The 19,663-nt window shown below is 39.0% G+C and overlaps 1 protein-coding gene across 5 annotated transcripts in view; it reads right to left on the bottom strand.

Moving 5' to 3' along the window:
• Positions 1–19,140, bottom strand: part of HDX (highly divergent homeobox) — a 57,448-nt gene extending 38,308 nt beyond the window's left edge. For 3 of the 5 annotated variants that reach the window (XR_003252746.1, XM_026061267.1, XM_026061265.1), the window contains exons 1-4: positions 19,111–19,140; positions 11,036–11,182; positions 7,772–7,837; positions 5,538–6,662 (exon numbers count right to left, since the gene is read on the bottom strand). Coding sequence is in view for 4 of the 5 variants with exons in the window: in XM_026061267.1 (XP_025917052.1) it covers positions 5,538–6,662; positions 7,772–7,837; positions 11,036–11,182; positions 19,111–19,113 (1,341 nt within the window). In the remaining variant the exon portion in view is untranslated. Of the gene's footprint in view, positions 1–5,537; positions 6,663–7,771; positions 7,838–11,035; positions 11,183–11,323; positions 11,344–19,110 lie in introns of those variants that run through there. The other 2 variants (XM_026061266.1, XM_026061268.1) reach the window with 2 other exon arrangements.
• Positions 19,141–19,663: the final 523 nt, after the last annotated feature.

A 19,663-nucleotide genomic window follows, 5' to 3' on the forward strand; every position in this document is an offset into this window, starting at 1 on the left:
AAGCAGGGCTTGAAGGTGAAGGCCAGTTCCCTTGATTCTCATTGTTTTGCCATCATTCCCAGATATTAGACTTTATTAAATAATAATCTTGCACTATTTTCCCCGAAGAGATGAAATGTTTCATAGCATGGAATATTTAAGGTTTGTTTAGGATTCCATATTTAGCTTCTGTTGCAGACAAGCAATGCTTGGGAGACTAAACATAGCTCTTGAGAGATTGATTATTAGAGCACTTACCAAATACAGAAACTATTAGTGTAGTTTGGTATAGTCAGCAGAAAGAGAGTGGACTCTTTTTTCCTCACATGTATAGCATGTGTAATGATTTGAGATTAATCAATCTTTCAGCATGAGCATACCCAAATACAGAATACCTGGTACAGTTTATCTATTGTACAAGTGCATAAGACACTTTCATCCTTCAGGCTTTTAACTGAAAGAGCTTGGAGGTTATCTAGTTTGGCAGACACTTTCTCATGTTAGTTCAAGACGGGTTGAGAGGGAGGGGTAGAAATGGACACCCTCCTCTCAAAAAAGCAAATCAGCTTTTTTTTTCTATCATATTAATTTCTTGGTTGCATGCAGGCATTTTAGAGAATTATGTAGAAACAAGTAATATCTATTACAATTATATATCCCAAACAACAGCTTTACATGACAGAATCCACTGCAAATGCATTCTCAGTAACTACACAGTCTTCTTTTTGAGGTTTTCCTGTTTGGTTAGGGGTGGGGGGGTTTTTTGGTCTTTTGGTTTTTTTTTAATGGATCAGAAACTACAGTGAATTATATTCTTACTCCTCAAGAGGCCAACAGATTTAAAGTGGGGCTACAAGAAATGTGCTGTTCTGTGTGAACAAAAGAATCAAGCCTGGTAAAGCATTAACAGTTACTTGGAAGACAAATGCATGTAAGTTCTGACAGATACAATGCCAAATACAATGAAGTTCATCTCAATATAACTATTTGAAAGACAACATACACAGGAATATTCTAACTGACTCCACAAAAAGAGGCACAAGTTTGAGTCAGATGGATGCTTTTCCTGCAAAAGCCAGAGTTACAAAGACACATCTGCAGGTTTAACATTACTCCTAGTCCAGCTGGGAAAGCTGCAGTGAGCTGCAAAAATGACAGCCTAAAATCCTTGTCCCAGAAAGGATATTGGTTCCTCCAGGGAAACACAGGCAAAAGAGAAACTCCTGCAGATGCCACAGAAGGCTCAAAGGTACCACAAACCCTGCATATTACCAATATTGGATCTTAACTGAAGAGGTTAGACAGTGAGAGGTCCTTACATAACCTTCTCCCTGATCCTTCTGTGGATTCACTACCTCAAATCCAGTGTGCTGCAACAATTCATACAGCCCATGTCCTGCTCTTGCTTGTCCTTTCTCCTGGAATTACTTGAGGCCACACACAGCACTGCTGCAGCCTGCTCAGGGCTGCTTTCTTCCCCAGGAGCCCCCCAACCCTCCCAGCTCATGTGACTGGAAGTACGTCACCGCAGAAAAAGTATGAGCAACTCCGATGACATAAATGCAGTTATGCTTCTGTTTTGAGAGCGACTGTCAGGGCACACTTTGCACGAGCCCCTTCAGAGAAAACCATTTTGCTTGCCCTAGGAAAAAGCCTTGCTGCCCAAAGTTAACAACAACAACAACATCATCCTCTTGACTTCAAAATTCTCTAAGGAAGTACACAAATCACTTTAATATGTCCCATTTCCTTGAAAACAAACAAACAAAAAACTTTAAGCTCACTGACATAAGCCAGGATCCTTGCAGTTAATTTTTAGAAAAGATTATCCTATTCTTCTGCTGTACTGGCTACAAGGTCTAGTTTTTTTCCCCTAGAAGATAACAGGGCCAAATTGGATAACTCCGTGCTTCTGTGTGCATAACAAAATAAAAATAAACACACACACACACACACTTGCAACAGTATTTTTGCTCCTTAAGGCTGGCAGGAGAGGAAATAATAAATCACTATTCAGCCTTGAGGACATGCAACTAGTAAGAATAGTCTCTCTAGTTCAGTACACTTAAAGTCAAACTAAAAAAAAAAAAAAGAAAAGTAAGTAGGTTGAGCAACCTGTTTACTGAAACTGCTCAGGCATGAAAATTGATGATTTTATTAAATTTATTATTCAGTTACATTAACATGAATTTGATTAATTGAACCAGTGAGGGAGCTATAACTAATTGCTAATTAGATACCCCACCAATGTACAACAGTAATTGCTTCATCAAAACACAACTCACAGATTCACAACTTTAAAAGCACATGCTTGGATGTTTAACTATTCTAACAATCAAGTAACTCAGGTTTAATCTATTTTTAAATGTAGGAGATTTCCCTAAGTTTAAGGATTTTCATTATTAGTTTGATGAATAAATTAGTTAAACACAGGCAATAAAATTAACAGGAGCTGACTGCATACAAAAGAAGTGTCATCCTGTGCAAGTCTAAAAGAATTTAGACAGTAGCTGAAAAAGCTTTCTCAGGAACAAAAAAAGAACTAAGATACTTAAAAATGTTACAAAATACATGTTTCCAAGTGGGATGTCTGCATGAGATACCACTCATACTGGACTATTTTCTTTTACTTTCATGAAATTCTGGGAATCAAAGAAATACTTTTTCTCAGGCTCTGACCTGTGGGTCACAGAGTCAAAATACAAAGGGCTGCATCAGGCATCTGCAATGCAGGCAGGGAGCTGGGGGAGACGTAGGTGGGGGTAGTCGTTCTTTCCCCTTTTTCCTCTTCAGAGCATCAGGCTGAGCGGTGACTGCTGAAGTCTGCGAACAGAACTAAGTGCTCCTGCAAAAAGGCAACCAATTCCTGCAAATTCCAGCTTTCACACAGAATGGGAGCTACTCCTCCACACACAACTACAAGGCGGCGACCCGCAGTGGAGCCATGATCCCACTCAGGACAACTTGGGAACGTACATGCAAAGCAGGAAACACCCAGCTGCTTAAGGAGAGCAAGCCTAACAGATTTAAGCACTCGGGGAGGGCAAACTTTCCCATCACCCTAAACCAAGGCAAGGCAGAAGAGGGGGGCTGAAAGGAGGCCTGACTACCCCTAACTTTGAAGGGAGGACTTGGTGGGGTGGGGGTGGGGGATTAAAGTAGGCAGAACTCATGATTTTGATAAAATACTTTACCAGCTTAGTGGGGTCATTTTTTGCAATGATTCTAAAGGTAGTAGGTGAATTTTTCTTGTAAAAGTGCTAAAAGTGCTTGGAAGTGAATCACTGTCGTACACAAACATGTCTTATGACACATCACTTACTTCTGTACTGTTCTGGAGCGCTCTAGAAACTCTCAAGGAATGCCATGATTTGAAGAAATCAGCACTATCCCATCGTCAAGATACTGCAGGATCTGTCCAGGCCCTGGGACACTAGTCCTCTGCAGTTACGACCTCTTTATTGTTAGGTTCCTATACTTTAAAACTGAAGAGTGCTATCTCAGAGCTTCACAGCATGGATGTTTATGGCAATAAGTGAATTAATAGTGACCCTCACAGTTTTTTTTCCAAGGTTTAAAACTGCGGAAGGGCAAGGGGTACCAGGAAAAACAGCTGTTCCCTCAATCCAAGGTGCATTCCAAAACCCATACAACATTTGTGAGAGACAGGCACGAAGTCAAAAGGAATACAGAAAAAAACCCTGCCTTTCAAAAAAATAGATACACTGTTTTAATGGGGGCGGGGAAGGGAGGGAAGAATGATATGGATCTGCTTACTCTGATCCCTATCATGCCACATGGATAGATAAAATGTCACATACCATGAAAAAGATTCAATCCCCATCCCCCCAAAAATTCAAAACTGGAGTTACTTCAAACTTCATTAAAAATTCTAAAAAGTAGTAAGAAATACAACTCACTGATGCTTTGTCAAGAGCAAAACAATGTAGCAAGAGCACACTGCTGGAAGTATCAATAATGCATATCTCTGTGTGAATGGTAAGAAAAAAAAATTTTTTTTAACTGTATTATATGCACTTCTGCAGCTTTACCAGCCTATTATTGAACAGATGTACAGAATTACAGCTTTTCTTCATCTATGAAACTGGACTGTCAAAAGTAAACAGCATTTAATTAATTTTATAACTCAAACAAGAACAGTTATAGCAAACACTGACAGACCAGCCCAGAAGAGAGGGGAGAAAGGAAGACAACAGCTTGCCCAAAGTACTCGGATAGCTTGGGAGAGGCTATAAATAAGAATTGCAGATGTCCTATAAACTACAAAAAAATCTAGTCTAGGATATACGGGGTCTTCAGACTTCAGGTTTGACAAGTAAAGCCATGATTCTGGTGATTTCTGGTGAAAAATGCCTTTTATTTGGACTCAGAAGCTTTGTTTCAAATCTTCACATGAGACAGGAACAAGTTAAAAAAAAAAAATAAATAAAATAAAAAAACCACTTAAGTACTGTCCCTTATACTAGTGAGCCATGTACAGAAAAAAGGAGATGTTTGAATAGTTCACTTTTAGGAAAACCTTCCCCTCAAAAAGCAAGTAACAGGCAAAAAACACTAAAGGTAACACAGGTGACACTGCATCATGTCAGTTTTCAGACTTTTATCTTAGTGTCCCTGGACTATGTCATGACATAAAGCACAAAAAAATCCATGAAAAGATCAATTTGGATGATTCCTGCACAATTATCTCTCCTCTAGTTTAAAAAACAAACAAATATGTAAGTGTCTCACTGCTCTAGTCTCCTCTGAACATCTTCAGTTCTTCAGTTATCTGCATTTAATTTTCCCCTCTCAATACCACTGCCGGACTCTGTTACAGGATGAGGAAATAACGGGACTGGATTTAACACCAATACTTGAGTTACATGTTGCAGGAGAGGAATAGTTGTGCCTGCCATCATCTATTTATCTCGCAGGAGATGCTAATCCCTCGCAGAAGAACAGGACCCAGAGACTGGAGACTGCATAAGGGTTATAGGCAGTGCTGCTGAAGAACTAATCCAAGATGAAATTAATAAGGGCTAGCAACAGTGAGGGATGCAAAAATTACTACATGATCCCATGTTTTGCCCTGTGCCACATGCAAAGCATGTCTACAGAGGAACAACCAAGGGTATAAAATTGTGACATTGTGTCAAAATTGTGTCAAGTCACAAGGACAAGGAAGACTTCAGCATGCATCGGTAGTTATACTTTGGTTACTGGAGGATCATATCTATCGCATCCATAAAGCCCATGCTGATCTTCAATATACGGCTACCCATGGTAGCCACAGGCTCAGCTACACAGATATGGAGTGCCACTACACAACACCTGTACAGCTGTACTTCACTTTTTTTTTTAAAGTGAAGTACAAAAGTGAAGCCGTACTTCACTTTTGTTTAAGAAGGTATTATCTCTACTGAAAGATGTAAACAGAAGACAGCCTGCAGAAATATGAACCTATTGCTTATTAGTTTCCAACTTTCAAAAGAAAACAGTACTTATCTATGACCTTGTCTTCAAGATTTGAAGACAGAAATAAATTGACAGATTACCTGGTAATTATTTTGGTTTTGTGACAGCCTCAGTTGACTTGAAGATGTAAAATGAGGAGAAAAAGTACTTCTTGATGGATTAGCACTGTTATACAACGTACTGGATGCTGTATGTAATGAGGTCCGTGCAGGCAAGTGGTAGTCTCTGTTATGATACAATATATTGTCAGGCACATCCCTGGCATTCACCATCTGAGAACTACAGCTCACATTTCTTCCCGGCCCAGACAAGGCTGCACTTTGGTTCTCTACTCGAACAGAACTGTTACTTTCACAATATCTTGAATAACTTTGTATTTGTGCTCCCATGGATGCTAGTTCTTCTTCTCTAGCATATTCATCATCAACATCTCCAGTTTCCATTGCAATGGACAGACAGCTGCCTTCCACTGAACAATGCTTCTGTGTTGTACTTCCTCCCACAGTTCTCTGAGGTTGATCTGTCACTGCCAGAGAAAATACCTCACGAATTTCCAGGTTTTGGGTGCTACAAGAAGGGTCCCTAGTATTAGCCCTTTGTCCAAGGGGCACGTGTGATGCAAGAGCTGCATGTTCCGGTTTTTGTAACCTTTGACATCCCACGGGTTCAGCTTTGCATGGTCTGTGGCATATCACTGGCTTTTGAGGTAACACCAACTCTGCAGTCTGGACTGATGAACCACCATAACTTTTCTTAGTGTGACTATATATGGAGTTCGCAGAATTCAGTACACTTGTTTGCCTAGATAAAATAATAGTCTTTTCCCCTACTAATAGGGAAGCATTTTTACAATGTGGTACTTGCCGTCCTAAAGGGATGTGCTGCTGCTGAAATTCTGTATCACTTTTTCCTGATAGTCTCGGAATAGAGTTTTTATGTATTTCTGCCATCGAAGCATTTGTCTGTTTGGTGGATCCTTGCCTACTAGATGAACTAGCAGGACTGTATATACCAGTAACTATTACATCATTATTAGAAGAGGTCCAAGAAGACTGCTGACTTTGGGATCGAGCAATATTTACCACATTTCTAACTGCTGCTTCTGGAGGTACTGAGGGTGTAGTAGGGACAGTCCCTGGGGGAGTGCCTCCAGACTCTACAGCATTCTTGCTGCTCATCTTCCTTCTTTTATTGCCAACCCACGTCTGCAAACAACAAACAACAAAAACAAACACAAAACAAAGCATTAAATATGCAGAAAAACTATAAATTTCTATTTTTAGCAGATCTGATGAAACCTTAAGTGTTCAAGTTGAGACATAAGTTTGAGTATGTAGACCATTTACTAATTATGCAGAGTCAGTACAATACAGGATGGAAATTCAGGGTTCATATTCTTTGGGATTCATACAGTAGCACAGATGAGAATCCCAGTTTCAATTCTAAATCCCCACTTTCTCAAGAACCCTATGAGGTTGCATCATCTCCTCTACCAAAGTTAGGATCTATTCTATCAGCCCCTCTGTGTCTAATTCCCCTCAAATTTCAGGTTTTATATTTAGCACCCTGTGATGCAGAATCATCACTGAAATATACAGCTAAACTTTTGTAATCAAGTAGCTGATAGATAAGACCTTCAAAACTGCCTTGAACAGAAGCAGGTAACTCCTGGATGCACTTGGGAGGAAAGAAGAAAAGAAGAACAGGAACATCTCTTTCTGTTGGAAAATCTGAAAATGGTTAAGTGTTTAAAGCTATGGACTAGTTCCTCCTCTGCCACTTGCCTAAATCAGCATCACGTGCTTTTGAAAGATACTGATAGCCAAGATGAGGACTAGTGGGATTAGGGTCAAACAGAAGTTTGTCATTATGGAAATTTTTGAAAGTGACAAAGAAAATATGGATTTGTGTAAAAGATAGTACTTGCACTTTTCAAATAGGTATTTTTTTTCCTACTATGACAGTTGTGCACAAGATAAAATTTACTGCTATTTTAAACACATAGGAAAGTCTGTCCTGCAAGTAATGAATTAAGATATAATTAAAAGAAACTTAATGGGAAACATCAATTTCAGTGTTTCAAGATAAAGAACTATTAATTTGTTGCAAACACTAGCTCTAATACTGGAAGTGTAAGCAGCACCTAGACTTTTCCCGGGAACTTTCATGATCAGCAAGACAGGACTTGCTCAATTCCTTCACCGTAATGTTTGTGTGGAATGTGAGGGCGTAAGTGAGCAGGAATGAATGCCAAAGAATTAAAAATAAGCATTTGCATCTGCTTATGCTGGTTACTGGAAAGAATCAGACATACATGACTGCATATATAGATATGATGAAACTGTTTTCTGTACCACTCTGGATACCATGTGCTGCGCACCTAAAAACAAACCAAAGCAAGATCTCAACATTCAGCAAACCAAAACAGTTTATTTAAATCTCCCCCAACCCCTAAAAAGCAAACTGTACTGAGTAACTACCTTGGATTTTCATCGCATCACATGAAAGTCAAACTTTCTTCACATACTGATACCTATTTAAGATTTAAATACATTTTCTACAGCAAAGTACTCATGCCTACCATACAGAAGTATGTTGAAGTCTCCAGCCCATTCTACTTGCATTTGTTGTCAAATTTTATAAAATGCCTAATTTAAGGCATGATTTATTGCATGCAATAACATCTCAGTGATAAAGTTTTTCTTCTCAGAAGCAAGCTTAGACACAAATTATAACACACGATTAGCCACAGATCTTGTTATTTTTCCTTTATTGTATACAAATATTTAAAAATTCTTTCTTTCTTATTTCTTCTCAGTCAGTAAGCTTTCAAGTTAGAAATGATAATTAAATAAGGACATTGCAAATTTTAAGCCAGCAGAGACTTCCCCCCAACTTCTCCACAGCTTCTCCACAGTATAAAACTAAAAGCTAAGGCTTTTCTCCTGTTTTTCCTGAAAAGAAATGCATTCAAAGAAATGCAAATAACTTAATAGCACTGCTACTCACTTGGGATTAAAACAGAGTTTCATGAGACAACCTGAGTCAGACCTGTCATTACTGAAAAAGTCCCATTCCCCCGACTGCCTCCCCAGCTTCTTGCTCCCACCTCTTCACCAAAAGCAGCTAAGACACCCACCTGACTGATCAGTGAGTATAACTCACCAAAATGGCATAAAACTGAATTGGATTTAAGAAAAAAAGTTTCGGTCAGGTTAGCAAATTGAACTGGGTTACTCTGAAATTAAATGAATGCAAGAGATGCTCAGTACAAGAAAGAAAGGGAAAGAATTGCACAGCTGGGAGAAGGGAAAAAGTACAAAACCTCCTGCTTTTAGCACTGTTAGACATTAAGGCAGAGAAGAATTATGTAAAACTATACCCTTAGACTGAAAGGGAAGCTCCACACTCTTAACAGCCTGACAGGGCATTAATTTGGGATGTGACTGAGCAGTCATTAAGTACAAAACATCCCTAAGAGAAGGGACACGAATCTTTGTTTCAAGCACGTGCTAAACTAATACATTTTGGAAACAGCCTCTCTTCAGTAACACTGAAAGTGTTACTGAAATTCTTAACTGTTATTCATAAGAAGAAACTTCTAGAAGGGACAACAAATTTACCTGGGGTTTAGGAGGTCTTGGTTTTATGTTCCCAGCTTGAATCAGGCAGAAAAGGAACTTCAGACTCTCCCACAAACTAGATACACATCATAAAGTGGATTTCAGTGGTTCTTGACCATTAACTTTGACCAGAAGTTCCATCCTAAATCTGAAAATAAGATTTCCTTGGGAAATCTTTCCAGAGATGTGAAAGAATAATGAAGCTGTAAGTGTTCTGACAACTACAGCTGTTGTGGTGGAGGTCCGGACCCTCACAATACCCCCGGATCAGCTCTTCTCAGCACTCAGCAACACTAACTATGAAATCAGACTTGCACAGCTTTGAGCTTTACCAAGATACAACGCTCACATTTCATGTGAAGACAAAAAGAAACAGCAGAATTATGCTGATAATAATGAATAAAAATAGGCTGTTCAAGTCCTACATAGTTCAAACCATCAGTCCCAAACTTGAAGAGGCTTAGGCATTTTTCCCTGAAGTAACTCTTCTGTGCCTCCCAGTTTTGGAAGGGACTTTTCATTTTGTATCGCAGCAATAAAATCTGTACAGTTTTAATGTCAAATCATAACTAAGACTTCCCTTTATTCCATCCAGCTCAAGATTGGAAAGACTGTATGTAGTTCTGTGGGATGAGGCTTTAGAAATTCTGATTCAAATATATTTGTTTTTCCACTATTGTCAATATCTGCAAGTGCCAACTGCGACCCAGGTATCATTTTGGTAAACGTGCAAAATAGTACTAGTTCTTGCTCAAGAGTTTAACAGCAAAAGCAAAAAATGGGGGAAGGGAGAGAAACAGGAGAGGCAGAAAGGAGGGCTGTGAAGAAGCAAAAGGTAAGATCATAAAAAATATGACAAATGCAGGCCAAATGCTGGCTCTGCTCCCATTACACTTCACATGTATAAAGAAAGCTTGAGTTTTGCAAAGAAGGAAGAAAGTAAGAAAGGTAAGGAAGTAAAGGAAGAAAACTAAAGAAAAAAGTGTATTACACATTACTGCAGGGAAACAGAGAAGGAAAAGGAGATACGGAGAGTGAATGAGGACTGCAAGTAGAGGAGGGACTGGCTGCCTGCTCTGGTTCCTACAACTAGTTCCACAACTAGTTCCTCCTAGGGCCACAACTGTTTGCCTCTTCCAGAGCCTTTGAGTTTCTGGTTGGCTTTCAGAGCTTCCTACCATCCTGAGTTGAGAAAATAAGTGCTTAATATTTCTAGAATATGACAAGGGAGGGGAATCCAGATAAGAATTAGGGAGCAAGAGGGGTTCTTTCCTTTAGTCGTGCATCAATGGCATAGTGAAAATAGCCAGACAGGTTTTACTTCTTCCTCTTCACTGTCCAGTATTGCAGTAACTCCTGTTAGCTTCACTAGCGTTGTTATTCCTTCAGCTAACGCTTCGTGATTTTTAGTTCTGCGCTGAGACAGCAGCCATTTTGTTGTCTAGTGTTTCACAAAGGGATTATTATTTCCATTCTCATGGAATTCATAGACTTTGGAGGAGATCCTGTTAGCACTAGGACATTCTTCATTTATAAGAAAAGAATGTACTCACTGTAAATAACCATGAGTGACCACAGTATTTATGTTTTCAACAAGGAATACAAATGTGACAAAGCATGTCAGAAGAAGTACCTTTCTTTGACACAATACATTGCACAAGTTTTGCACAGGACAATCCTATTTGCAATTTAATTTAAAAAAAAACAAACAAAAAAGTCACTCCTTGTGCAATATCCAGGTCCCTGCTAAATGCAGCAATTACGTGAAGACATATAAATGAAAACAAACTATAAACAGGCTCACTGGATAAAAATGGACATGTCATACAGCATACTGAAGTCTGTTTTTAAAGACAAGTATGAAGTTAGAGACTCCAGCCCTCTACAGATATTTTATGTAAAGAAATGAATGTGTATAACTTTAACATATAAATTTGGAAGGCCTCAGTACTTACCCTGACTACACTGAAGTCCAGTTTAGTTTCTTGTGCACACTGTAATATGAGCTGAAAGCAATTTTTACTTTGATTTGTCATTCCATTTTCATAATAACGCTGCAATATCCTTTGTTGTTCTACAGTAAATACAGAACGCAGATTCATCTAAAAATAAAAGAAGATACTCTGAAAGTTGGAATAAAAACTGTAATACTTGTAGAATGTACAGGCTCTCATTTATGCTTGCTGTGATAATGCTGTGTTGACATGTTTTTTAAGGAATCCTATACCAATACTTTTACTTACTTTTTAAAAAACTGTTACAGACAGCATTAGTGATTCCTTTGTGATGGACTCAAGTTGAGTAAGTGAACTACATGTTTGGAACAACACTGCCAGCCTTTCATAGGTATTACAATGTGTTCCTAAGTCCAAGAACCTCTAGTTTCAGACAAAGAAAATGTTTCTCCCTTAAAAAAAGCATTAGGCAAAACAGAATAACACCAGATGCTGCAACAATATTGACATGTTTTGTTTACCCCTTCCCACAAGAAAAAATAAGATCTGAAATAAAAAACAAGGTGACAGTCTGGCACAAATAAAGTCTCCACCGCCTCCGACTTCAGCAAACCCTACGCTCCATTACTGACTGGTCATTCCTATTCCTTCTGCTGTGTCAGCGCTGGCACTTGGCAGCTGTAAAGTCAGAAAGACCAAGGACCAATACTGAAGGCCAACTCGGGCGGTGGGTTTGGCCAGTTCTGGTCCTTCCCACCTCAATGTTAATGCAGTAACACAAAGGACGGGATGGGATGGACCACCCAAATCACAGCCTGTGTTTAGAAAGGTTAAGCGGGAAGCTGTACCGTAAGGCTATAAATTAGGTCTGTTAAGAACACTTTAAGGTTGTTTTACAGCACTATAAGCCAATGCTGGCTACTGAACCCAGCCCCTAGCCCCAGCCCTCAGGAAGTGTTCTTGGCCACCTTCCTTTGTCTGGAGCTGCACTGAGTTTTTTCAGCATGCTAAACCAAAAGACCCACAGTTCTCCCATTGCTAACAGCAGCTCAGCAGGGTGACATTTTCTGTTTCAGCATGCTGAAACAGCTCATCAGAAGGTTCCCCCTTGAGACAGCTTTGCTGAGGAGGAAGGTAGCAGGGGCAGGGGCTGGAGCCAGAGCCAGGAGCAGTGGGGCAGTCACCCCAGAGCAGTGCAGGGCACTACTGCCCACCCGGCAGCGCTGCCGGTGGGAGAAGTTCTCCTCCCTGCTTCCTCCCACAAGCCGCCCCATGTGCCCCCACAGCTGCTGCTGCACACTAACGGCAAACCAATTCACAGATCAGGCTGAAAGAGAGATCCTTCAACTCCGATGGAGTGAGGTGTCCAGGCGGCCGGTGTCCCAGCCGAGCTCAGTGCATGACTACCCCAGGCCTGCGGCAGAGCAGTGCTTGAGGTGGACATGGCCAAGGCAGCCTCTTTCAGCAGTGGTTTGGTGAACAAGTTAAAGCAGCTACAGCTTCATTATCCATGAAAATTCATGCCTAAGATTGGAAAGGGTACAGCAGCTGAACATTACTAAGTATGAACAAAATATTAAGTACAAACAAACTCCCTGATGGCAAACTTAAAATTTAAGGTCTTGTTATATACCCCACACAGGAAAATTACATATAATCCTCTGGTTATATCATTACCAATTAATGCTACTGAAACCAATAAGAAATGCACCATCACCATAGGACTTCCAGAATGGGGCCTTTATCTTGTCTTGAACAGGAGGCTGCTAGCTGGGACAAAATGAGCTACTGTCCAGTAATAATTTGCATCTGACTTTGTGCTTCAGAAAGAAACAAAAGAAAACCAAACAGCCACAAGTAATTTTTAATGTTTTCAGTATAAGCATCAAAATAATGCAGAACAAACTAAAGAATACCATCACCTTGCAGAAAAATAAAGGGAATGGGGGAACTCTTTGTAGCCAGTCTTTTCCTTATTATTTCTGGCAATTTGGAATGGAAAGGTGGAGAGCAGAAATATACACTAATGTTGAGTTTATCTAGAAATTACAGTAAAATTTCTGCAGGACAGAGCTTTCATTCCAGAGTTTACTTTCCTCCATGGATCAATAAATAGCAGAAAATAACTAAATACTAACCTGTGAAAGCTACTGTTTTCTTTTCAATAATACTTAAAGCAAAAGACGATTTTTCAATCACCTTTACCTCTGTTCCCAATTCTTACTTCGCACTCTCAATCTAGTGCACTGTTGAAGACAACTCCACCAGATTTATTACAAGTGAGGTTTTGCCTGTGATTTATGCATCCCCCTGAATCCATATTGTGCCACAGGCTGAGAGCTGGGTAAAGGAGACCCTCTTTCTCTCAATACTCTGCTGTTTAAAGGAATTTGTAACAAGTTACAGAGGAGACAATTATTAACCCATTAACAAATCAATAAAGTTCATAAAAATCTACTTTATGAAGTTAGGAACAGTCTTCAGATCTTCTGTATGGACAAGTGGATGCAGTCATCAACTGATTTATGTTACTTTTAAAGAATACATTAGAGTTAATTCTGCAATTTTTTCCACCCTCACGAGTGGCAGGGCAGAGCTCACAATTCTGTACCTACTGCTCTTTCAGTATCAGCAGTCCTGTTTCATTCAGTTGAGATCAGCACCCACAAATGACCTGGTAGAACAGTTGTAAGAAATATTTATACACTTATCTTTCCAGATGCAGAAAACAAAGCCTGTCATCTCATAACTGCAGCATTACCATACACAGGCTCATTAAAAAGCAGCATGTTCTCCAAATAGTTCAACAACTGACCAACTGCAAAACAACACAGACCCCTCCCAACTGCACGACAATGTTTTGGAATCTGACTTGATGACCTGAAAATGAAGTGTGTCAGGTCCTTGGCACTATTTTTAATTATGTGGTAGAGATCTGGATTTCTATATCCAAACTCACTTCTGCATTAAAATATTTTTTTCTTGTATTTGAAGTCTTTAGTTTAGATAAGGACAAGGTGAAGCACTAAGATTTATTTGAAGATCAAGAGATTTATTTCATCTGTATGCACTGTATGACAGACCTTGCCTAGCTAAACTCAAGAGAGGTCATAGTCTGGTTCAACAGACATTTCATTTTTGCAGTTTCTCTTAATCACTTGGAAACTACATCCACCAGTCAAAGTACTTGTAAGATTCCTTAGCTTCTTTTGCTTTCAAGTCTGACCAAGTACAGCTCAAGAGAGTTATCCATGCAGAGGCCATCAGAGACGGGTTGACGGGTAGGGTTATAGTACCCTACCAGTGCAGAGTTATTGAAATTGAGCCATAACTTTAGATTTTGGAATGCAAACTCAACTTTCAGATAAGCAGGTAAGCATTACTTTATTAATGCTTTTTGTATTTTAGATATATTGAATCCTAAGTCAATATACAGCTCTGCACCATTTCCTACTGTTCCGCCTATCCACACACATTTACAAAAATTACAGAAGGGACATTAAGTTGATGTTCTTATTTACAGTCCCAACTGGCAATAAATGTCATTAGCTAGCTCATTCTGTAAATCAATTTTATCCATACTGCTCTGCCAATTAATTCATCCAAAATTGTTAAAACTGTCTTTTACTAGAGGCAAGAGAAATTTAGGCTTAAATTGCAGAATAAACCAAAACAGGCACATAAGGCTCATCAGGGCTATCCAGGCAGTTATAACCACCCAACAGAAAATTCAGTTCAAATTTTATTTAAAATATTAACCTCAAAGAAAGCTAGTAGTTGGATACCAAGAGGACTGTTACAGCAAACCTTCTGTTGCATCCTAAAATACTTTGAACTACTGTTAGTTGGTATAACATGTTATTAAGAGGTAGATGTTAAGCTCTAGACTGAGTACACAGATCAGATAACTCAGCATACAGCACCAATGTCTGGAATAAAGTCCCAAGAAAAAACACCCTCCCCCCTCACACAAAGAAGCTGCAGGTTATTTTTTGCTATCTGGATCGCAGATGTAGCAAAATCTCATGAGACATGCTCTGTTCATAGGTGGGCAGGAAATATGACTTCTCATGAAGATCTCAGATTACACAGAACAAGAAAGGAAATTTGGAATCACCTTAATTTCAGCTCATATGTTCATTTTTTCCTGTTTGGTTGTTTGTTTTGGGGTTGGTTTTTTTTTCCTGACAATTGTCTACCTAGTAATTTATAACTAGGAATAGAAGATCATAAGATTTTTACTAATATATCTAATATTACTACTAATCTCTGAGTATTCAATCTTAATATCACAGGACAAAACAATAATTGGCACACTGATTTCACAACAGTACACAGGAGGTCCCCTGTCTTACAGGTTAAATAAACATTGATAGTACAACATCTGTAAAGTCTAGATAGAAATCAGTTTGCTACCAGATTCACTCGTGTTCAAATTTCAGAACCCTACGAGCGTAGCAGGATTCTGAAGTACTTATTTAGAATATTTAAAACAGTACTCTGTGTTGAATAAATCCATCACTGAATGTTTGGAAATTTCATTAACAAGCCACACAAACTCCAAAACCATCATATAAATTCATGAAACATTGCCTCAACACATCCCACGTTTACAGACAACAAATTTTGCTTACTCTTCCATACCTGTCAGATCTAGCAATTTATCTACATTAAGTACAATAAGCACTCAAGCGTCTACAAGAGCAAAATTTTACTGTCTTTGAGACTACAATCACACTGGGTATGTTTATCAAAGTATTACATTGATTTTTTTTTTTTGAGAAATGTTACTTAGCAGCAATTTCCATAGTTAAACAGAACAAAACATTAACACATTTTCTTTAATATGCGAGACTCTTGATAGTCAGTGGAATTATACATAAATTAGAGTCAAAGTGATGACATTACTATGCAGTAATGTAGCTACATTAGTATCAAGAGAATCACCAGTTAACACACCTTCATAATGAACTCAGTATTATTCGGAAATCTCAGTAACTTCAGAGGAAATCAATTCTTCTTCACAATTTGTGTACCTTTGAAGCAATCTAGTTTCTTCGGGATTTCTCACCTTTATCTTGAGCCTCAGACTCAAAGTTAGAAAGCTACCTGGATTTTTGTCATAATTTAATTTTAACCTTGTCTTGACAGGCTTAGAAAGCATGCATTTGAACATGATTTTGAGAAACCAGATGTCCAGCTGGTGGGCAACACACTGGAACTGAAAAGAGAGTGTGTTACAAAAGGAACTTCAAGTTTATTAAATTCAGGCAAAGTGGTATGCAAACTGAAATTCCACTGAACACAGAAGTTATTTTTTCATTTTAATGAGAGAAAGATGACAAAGTAGTAGTTTTAAGGATTCAACATTTGCCTGCTCTGATAATAAAATAAGGTAGCTTTGACCAAGTAGGTTGCTGGCTAAGTGATAGTGCAGAGAACCTACCAAAAATTAAAAAGCATGTTTCCTGCAAATATTTCCTCCACACTTGCTACACCTTCTAAGTCAACTAACCTCATTCATTTTTCCACTTCGGTGGTCTCCTATTCCTCACCCCTCTGTAAACCCATCAAGAAAGACATTATTCCTCACTCCCTCTCTTAACTTAATACTAATTAAAAAAATAATAGTAGTACCAAAAAGAACCCCTTCTCTATATGCTGTGATTAGGGAGGTGAAAACTCAGTCCAAGCCTTGGAGTCAGGCACCAGGGATGTGAGGGTTCTGCACTGACTGACAACAAAGACCGGAACTCAATGACCTTCCTGCTGAATACCAGCCTTACAACGGACTATCCTACTAATACACTTAAACCTGCCACACTGGAAAGTATTCTTATGGCAGATTTTTTTTTTTTTCCACAGTATACACCCTCTTTCCCTTCTTGTGGCAAGAAAGAGCACAAATGGAGAAGGGAGAACATAGAAGAATTAAAGAGGAATTAACTTTTGAAGTAGATAGAGCATTAGCTTTATGAAACAGGTACTTAATGTAACAATAATCCCACACAATTTGCCACAAATGCAGAGTGCTTCTCTTGTAGCTAACTTTAATCAGCATCCAGAACAAAGAATCTCCCCAGGAGACTGGGTGAAGCCCAGAGATGTTTGTTGCCAAGGAGTGCCACAAAAGAAGGGAAAACAATGAGAAAATGGGAATTTTCCTGTGCAGTAGCAGTTAGGTAGCTGCTCTGTAATGACTACTTGAAAGATCTGAAAAAAAATTTTCTATGGTCTACCATCTCCCTCTAATTTATAGCATTATAGTCTTAGCGTCATATAGTCTAAATATTAAGCCCATTGGAACTACCTGAAAAGTGTTAAGTCTTTGTAGACTAGTACATTGAAAACACTAATTAATTTGACAGAAAGGAAATAAAACCCCCACACTTAAAGAGAGTCCTCTCATTCAAACAATTCACATCCAAGACTGGCTTCTGCTAATTACACTTGACAAGAGATTTTTACTCAGATTATAAGCCACCACAAATAACTAAACATAAAACTCTTTATTGAGACATCATAACAGTGTCAGGGATTAACACACAGTGATAAAAGGGAACAAGCAGTTTCTGAGACATCAGCAACGAACAAGTGTTTGTTAAAATAAAAAAGTCAACTTACACAAGTCCAAAAGCCTATTATTTTAGCCTGTCTAGCCAAAACAGGTACAATAAGAAAATCAGCATTCCCTTTGATTTATTTTTTCGCTTCACAAATTTGCACCAATAGGGAAGAAGTGAGTGGAAAAAAAAACGAAAGAAAAAAAAGATTGGCACCAATATAAACCTGAGATAAAACTACAACTATAATAAGAAATCTATTATACATATAAATAAAAACCTGCAGTACTGACATTATTAATTGCATTCATTCAACTTCCCTTCCATGTCTACCAAGACCTTAGGTTTTTTTTTTTTTTTTTTTTGCACATCCCAAGGGAAATACACACCATGAATGAAGACATTGGATGTACATTAAGCACGGAACAACAATCTGAACTTGTACATAACCGCCTCTTTCTTACACAGGCCAAAGTGATTACAGCTAAAAATCTGTAAGTGTAGTATATTATGCTTACAGGGAGTAATATATTCCATCTCATAAAGCTACTTCTTTTAAATATCCATGACTAGCAGAACAATAGCTTCCTTCTTCACTAACTTGAGCATTTGTAATACTATATCACAGTTCTACTTTTAAAATTCAGCCCTTTGTTAGTGACAAATGAGGCAGTTCTCAGTAACTTAATAGCAGTATAACCTATGACCACAACTCCGCACATTAATGCATCCCATCTAACTTTATTCATGCAAATGAGCCTTCTGACTTTAACTGGATTAGCCACATATTTTAAGTTAAGTAGGTATACAAGCATTTGTAAGACCTACGTTATACCGCAGAAAGAAAAAAGAATACTGAAATTTAGTTTTACTCTGGAGATGTGACCTGCTTTAAGATGCCAGTTTGGATGATTTAGAACTACTTTTGGTTAGCACTTTAGTATAGTCTTTACTAAAGTCTGGGGTGTTTTCAATAAATTCCAGTGGGATTTTTCTTATAAAAGGTAGAAGCAACAGAAGCAGTAAAGAGGTCCTTGCCACAGTACACTATGCAACTATATTAAAAACAAAACTCTCAATAGATGTTTTTGTTCCAAATCTGGAAAACTACAGACCAGATATAGACAATGAAGACATTTTCACCCTGTAAACACTTATTCCAACCATAATTTAATAAAGTCAGCCCACTGTGCCCAACTGGAATAAGTATATAATATGGGGGATAGTTAGGACCATTCATATGATGTCTCAGTTGTTCTGTTCATAAATTATATCATTGCTTAAAATTAATGCCTATGTTTATCCACAAAGCACAGGCACCTGTTGTAATTTAACTAACAGTAGTTGTTATTTAAGAAGGGTATAAAAGAGACACTACAGGCACTCTGAACCTGTCTTACTGCTTTACAAATAGTATGTGCCATGAAATATAGCATTATTTTAAACCATGTGCAAAACAAAGAGATTTAATGTTAACAAGCAGCTTAGTTTAGAGAGTGGAAAAACACCAACCATTTAATCCACTAGCATGGTATTTCTTTGTATTTGCAGAACTTGGCATACTCCTTAGTAAAACTCAACACAGGCACACAATGCCAGGTATACGGGTACATCAATTAAGAAATATTATTCCACACCTAGACAAACTGGAAGAATATACGATCTTAATTCAAACGCCCAGAACCCTACACCAAATGAATGCTGGGTGACAGGTCTGGGGTCTGTTTTTATTCCTACAAGCGGGGGCAGACCCCGGCCCTGGCGCCACCCCTCCGAGCTGCCCCCACTGCGCCTTCCCCCTCCCCAGTCCCTACGGCAAGCGCCTGCCCCGTCCAACTGCCGCCACGGCAGGTTTTGCCTGACACGGGAGCAGGGCGAACCGCAGCCTTGGAGAGACAGAAGTCCCGCGGCGAAACGGGCTGCGAGCCGCCGAACGGCCTTCCCTCGCCCCACGCCCAGCTCTAGGGCGGAGGCGCTCGCGGAGCCGCCCCGCGCTGCACGGGGGCTCGGCAGGGGCCAAAGCGGAGGGAAAAATGGGAGAAAACCCGGCGGCGCGGACGGGCCC

This window comes from Apteryx rowi, unplaced genomic scaffold (assembly GCF_003343035.1).
Source record: "Apteryx rowi isolate R43461 unplaced genomic scaffold, aptRow1 scaffold_179, whole genome shotgun sequence".
Lineage (NCBI taxonomy): Eukaryota > Metazoa > Chordata > Aves > Apterygiformes > Apterygidae > Apteryx > Apteryx rowi.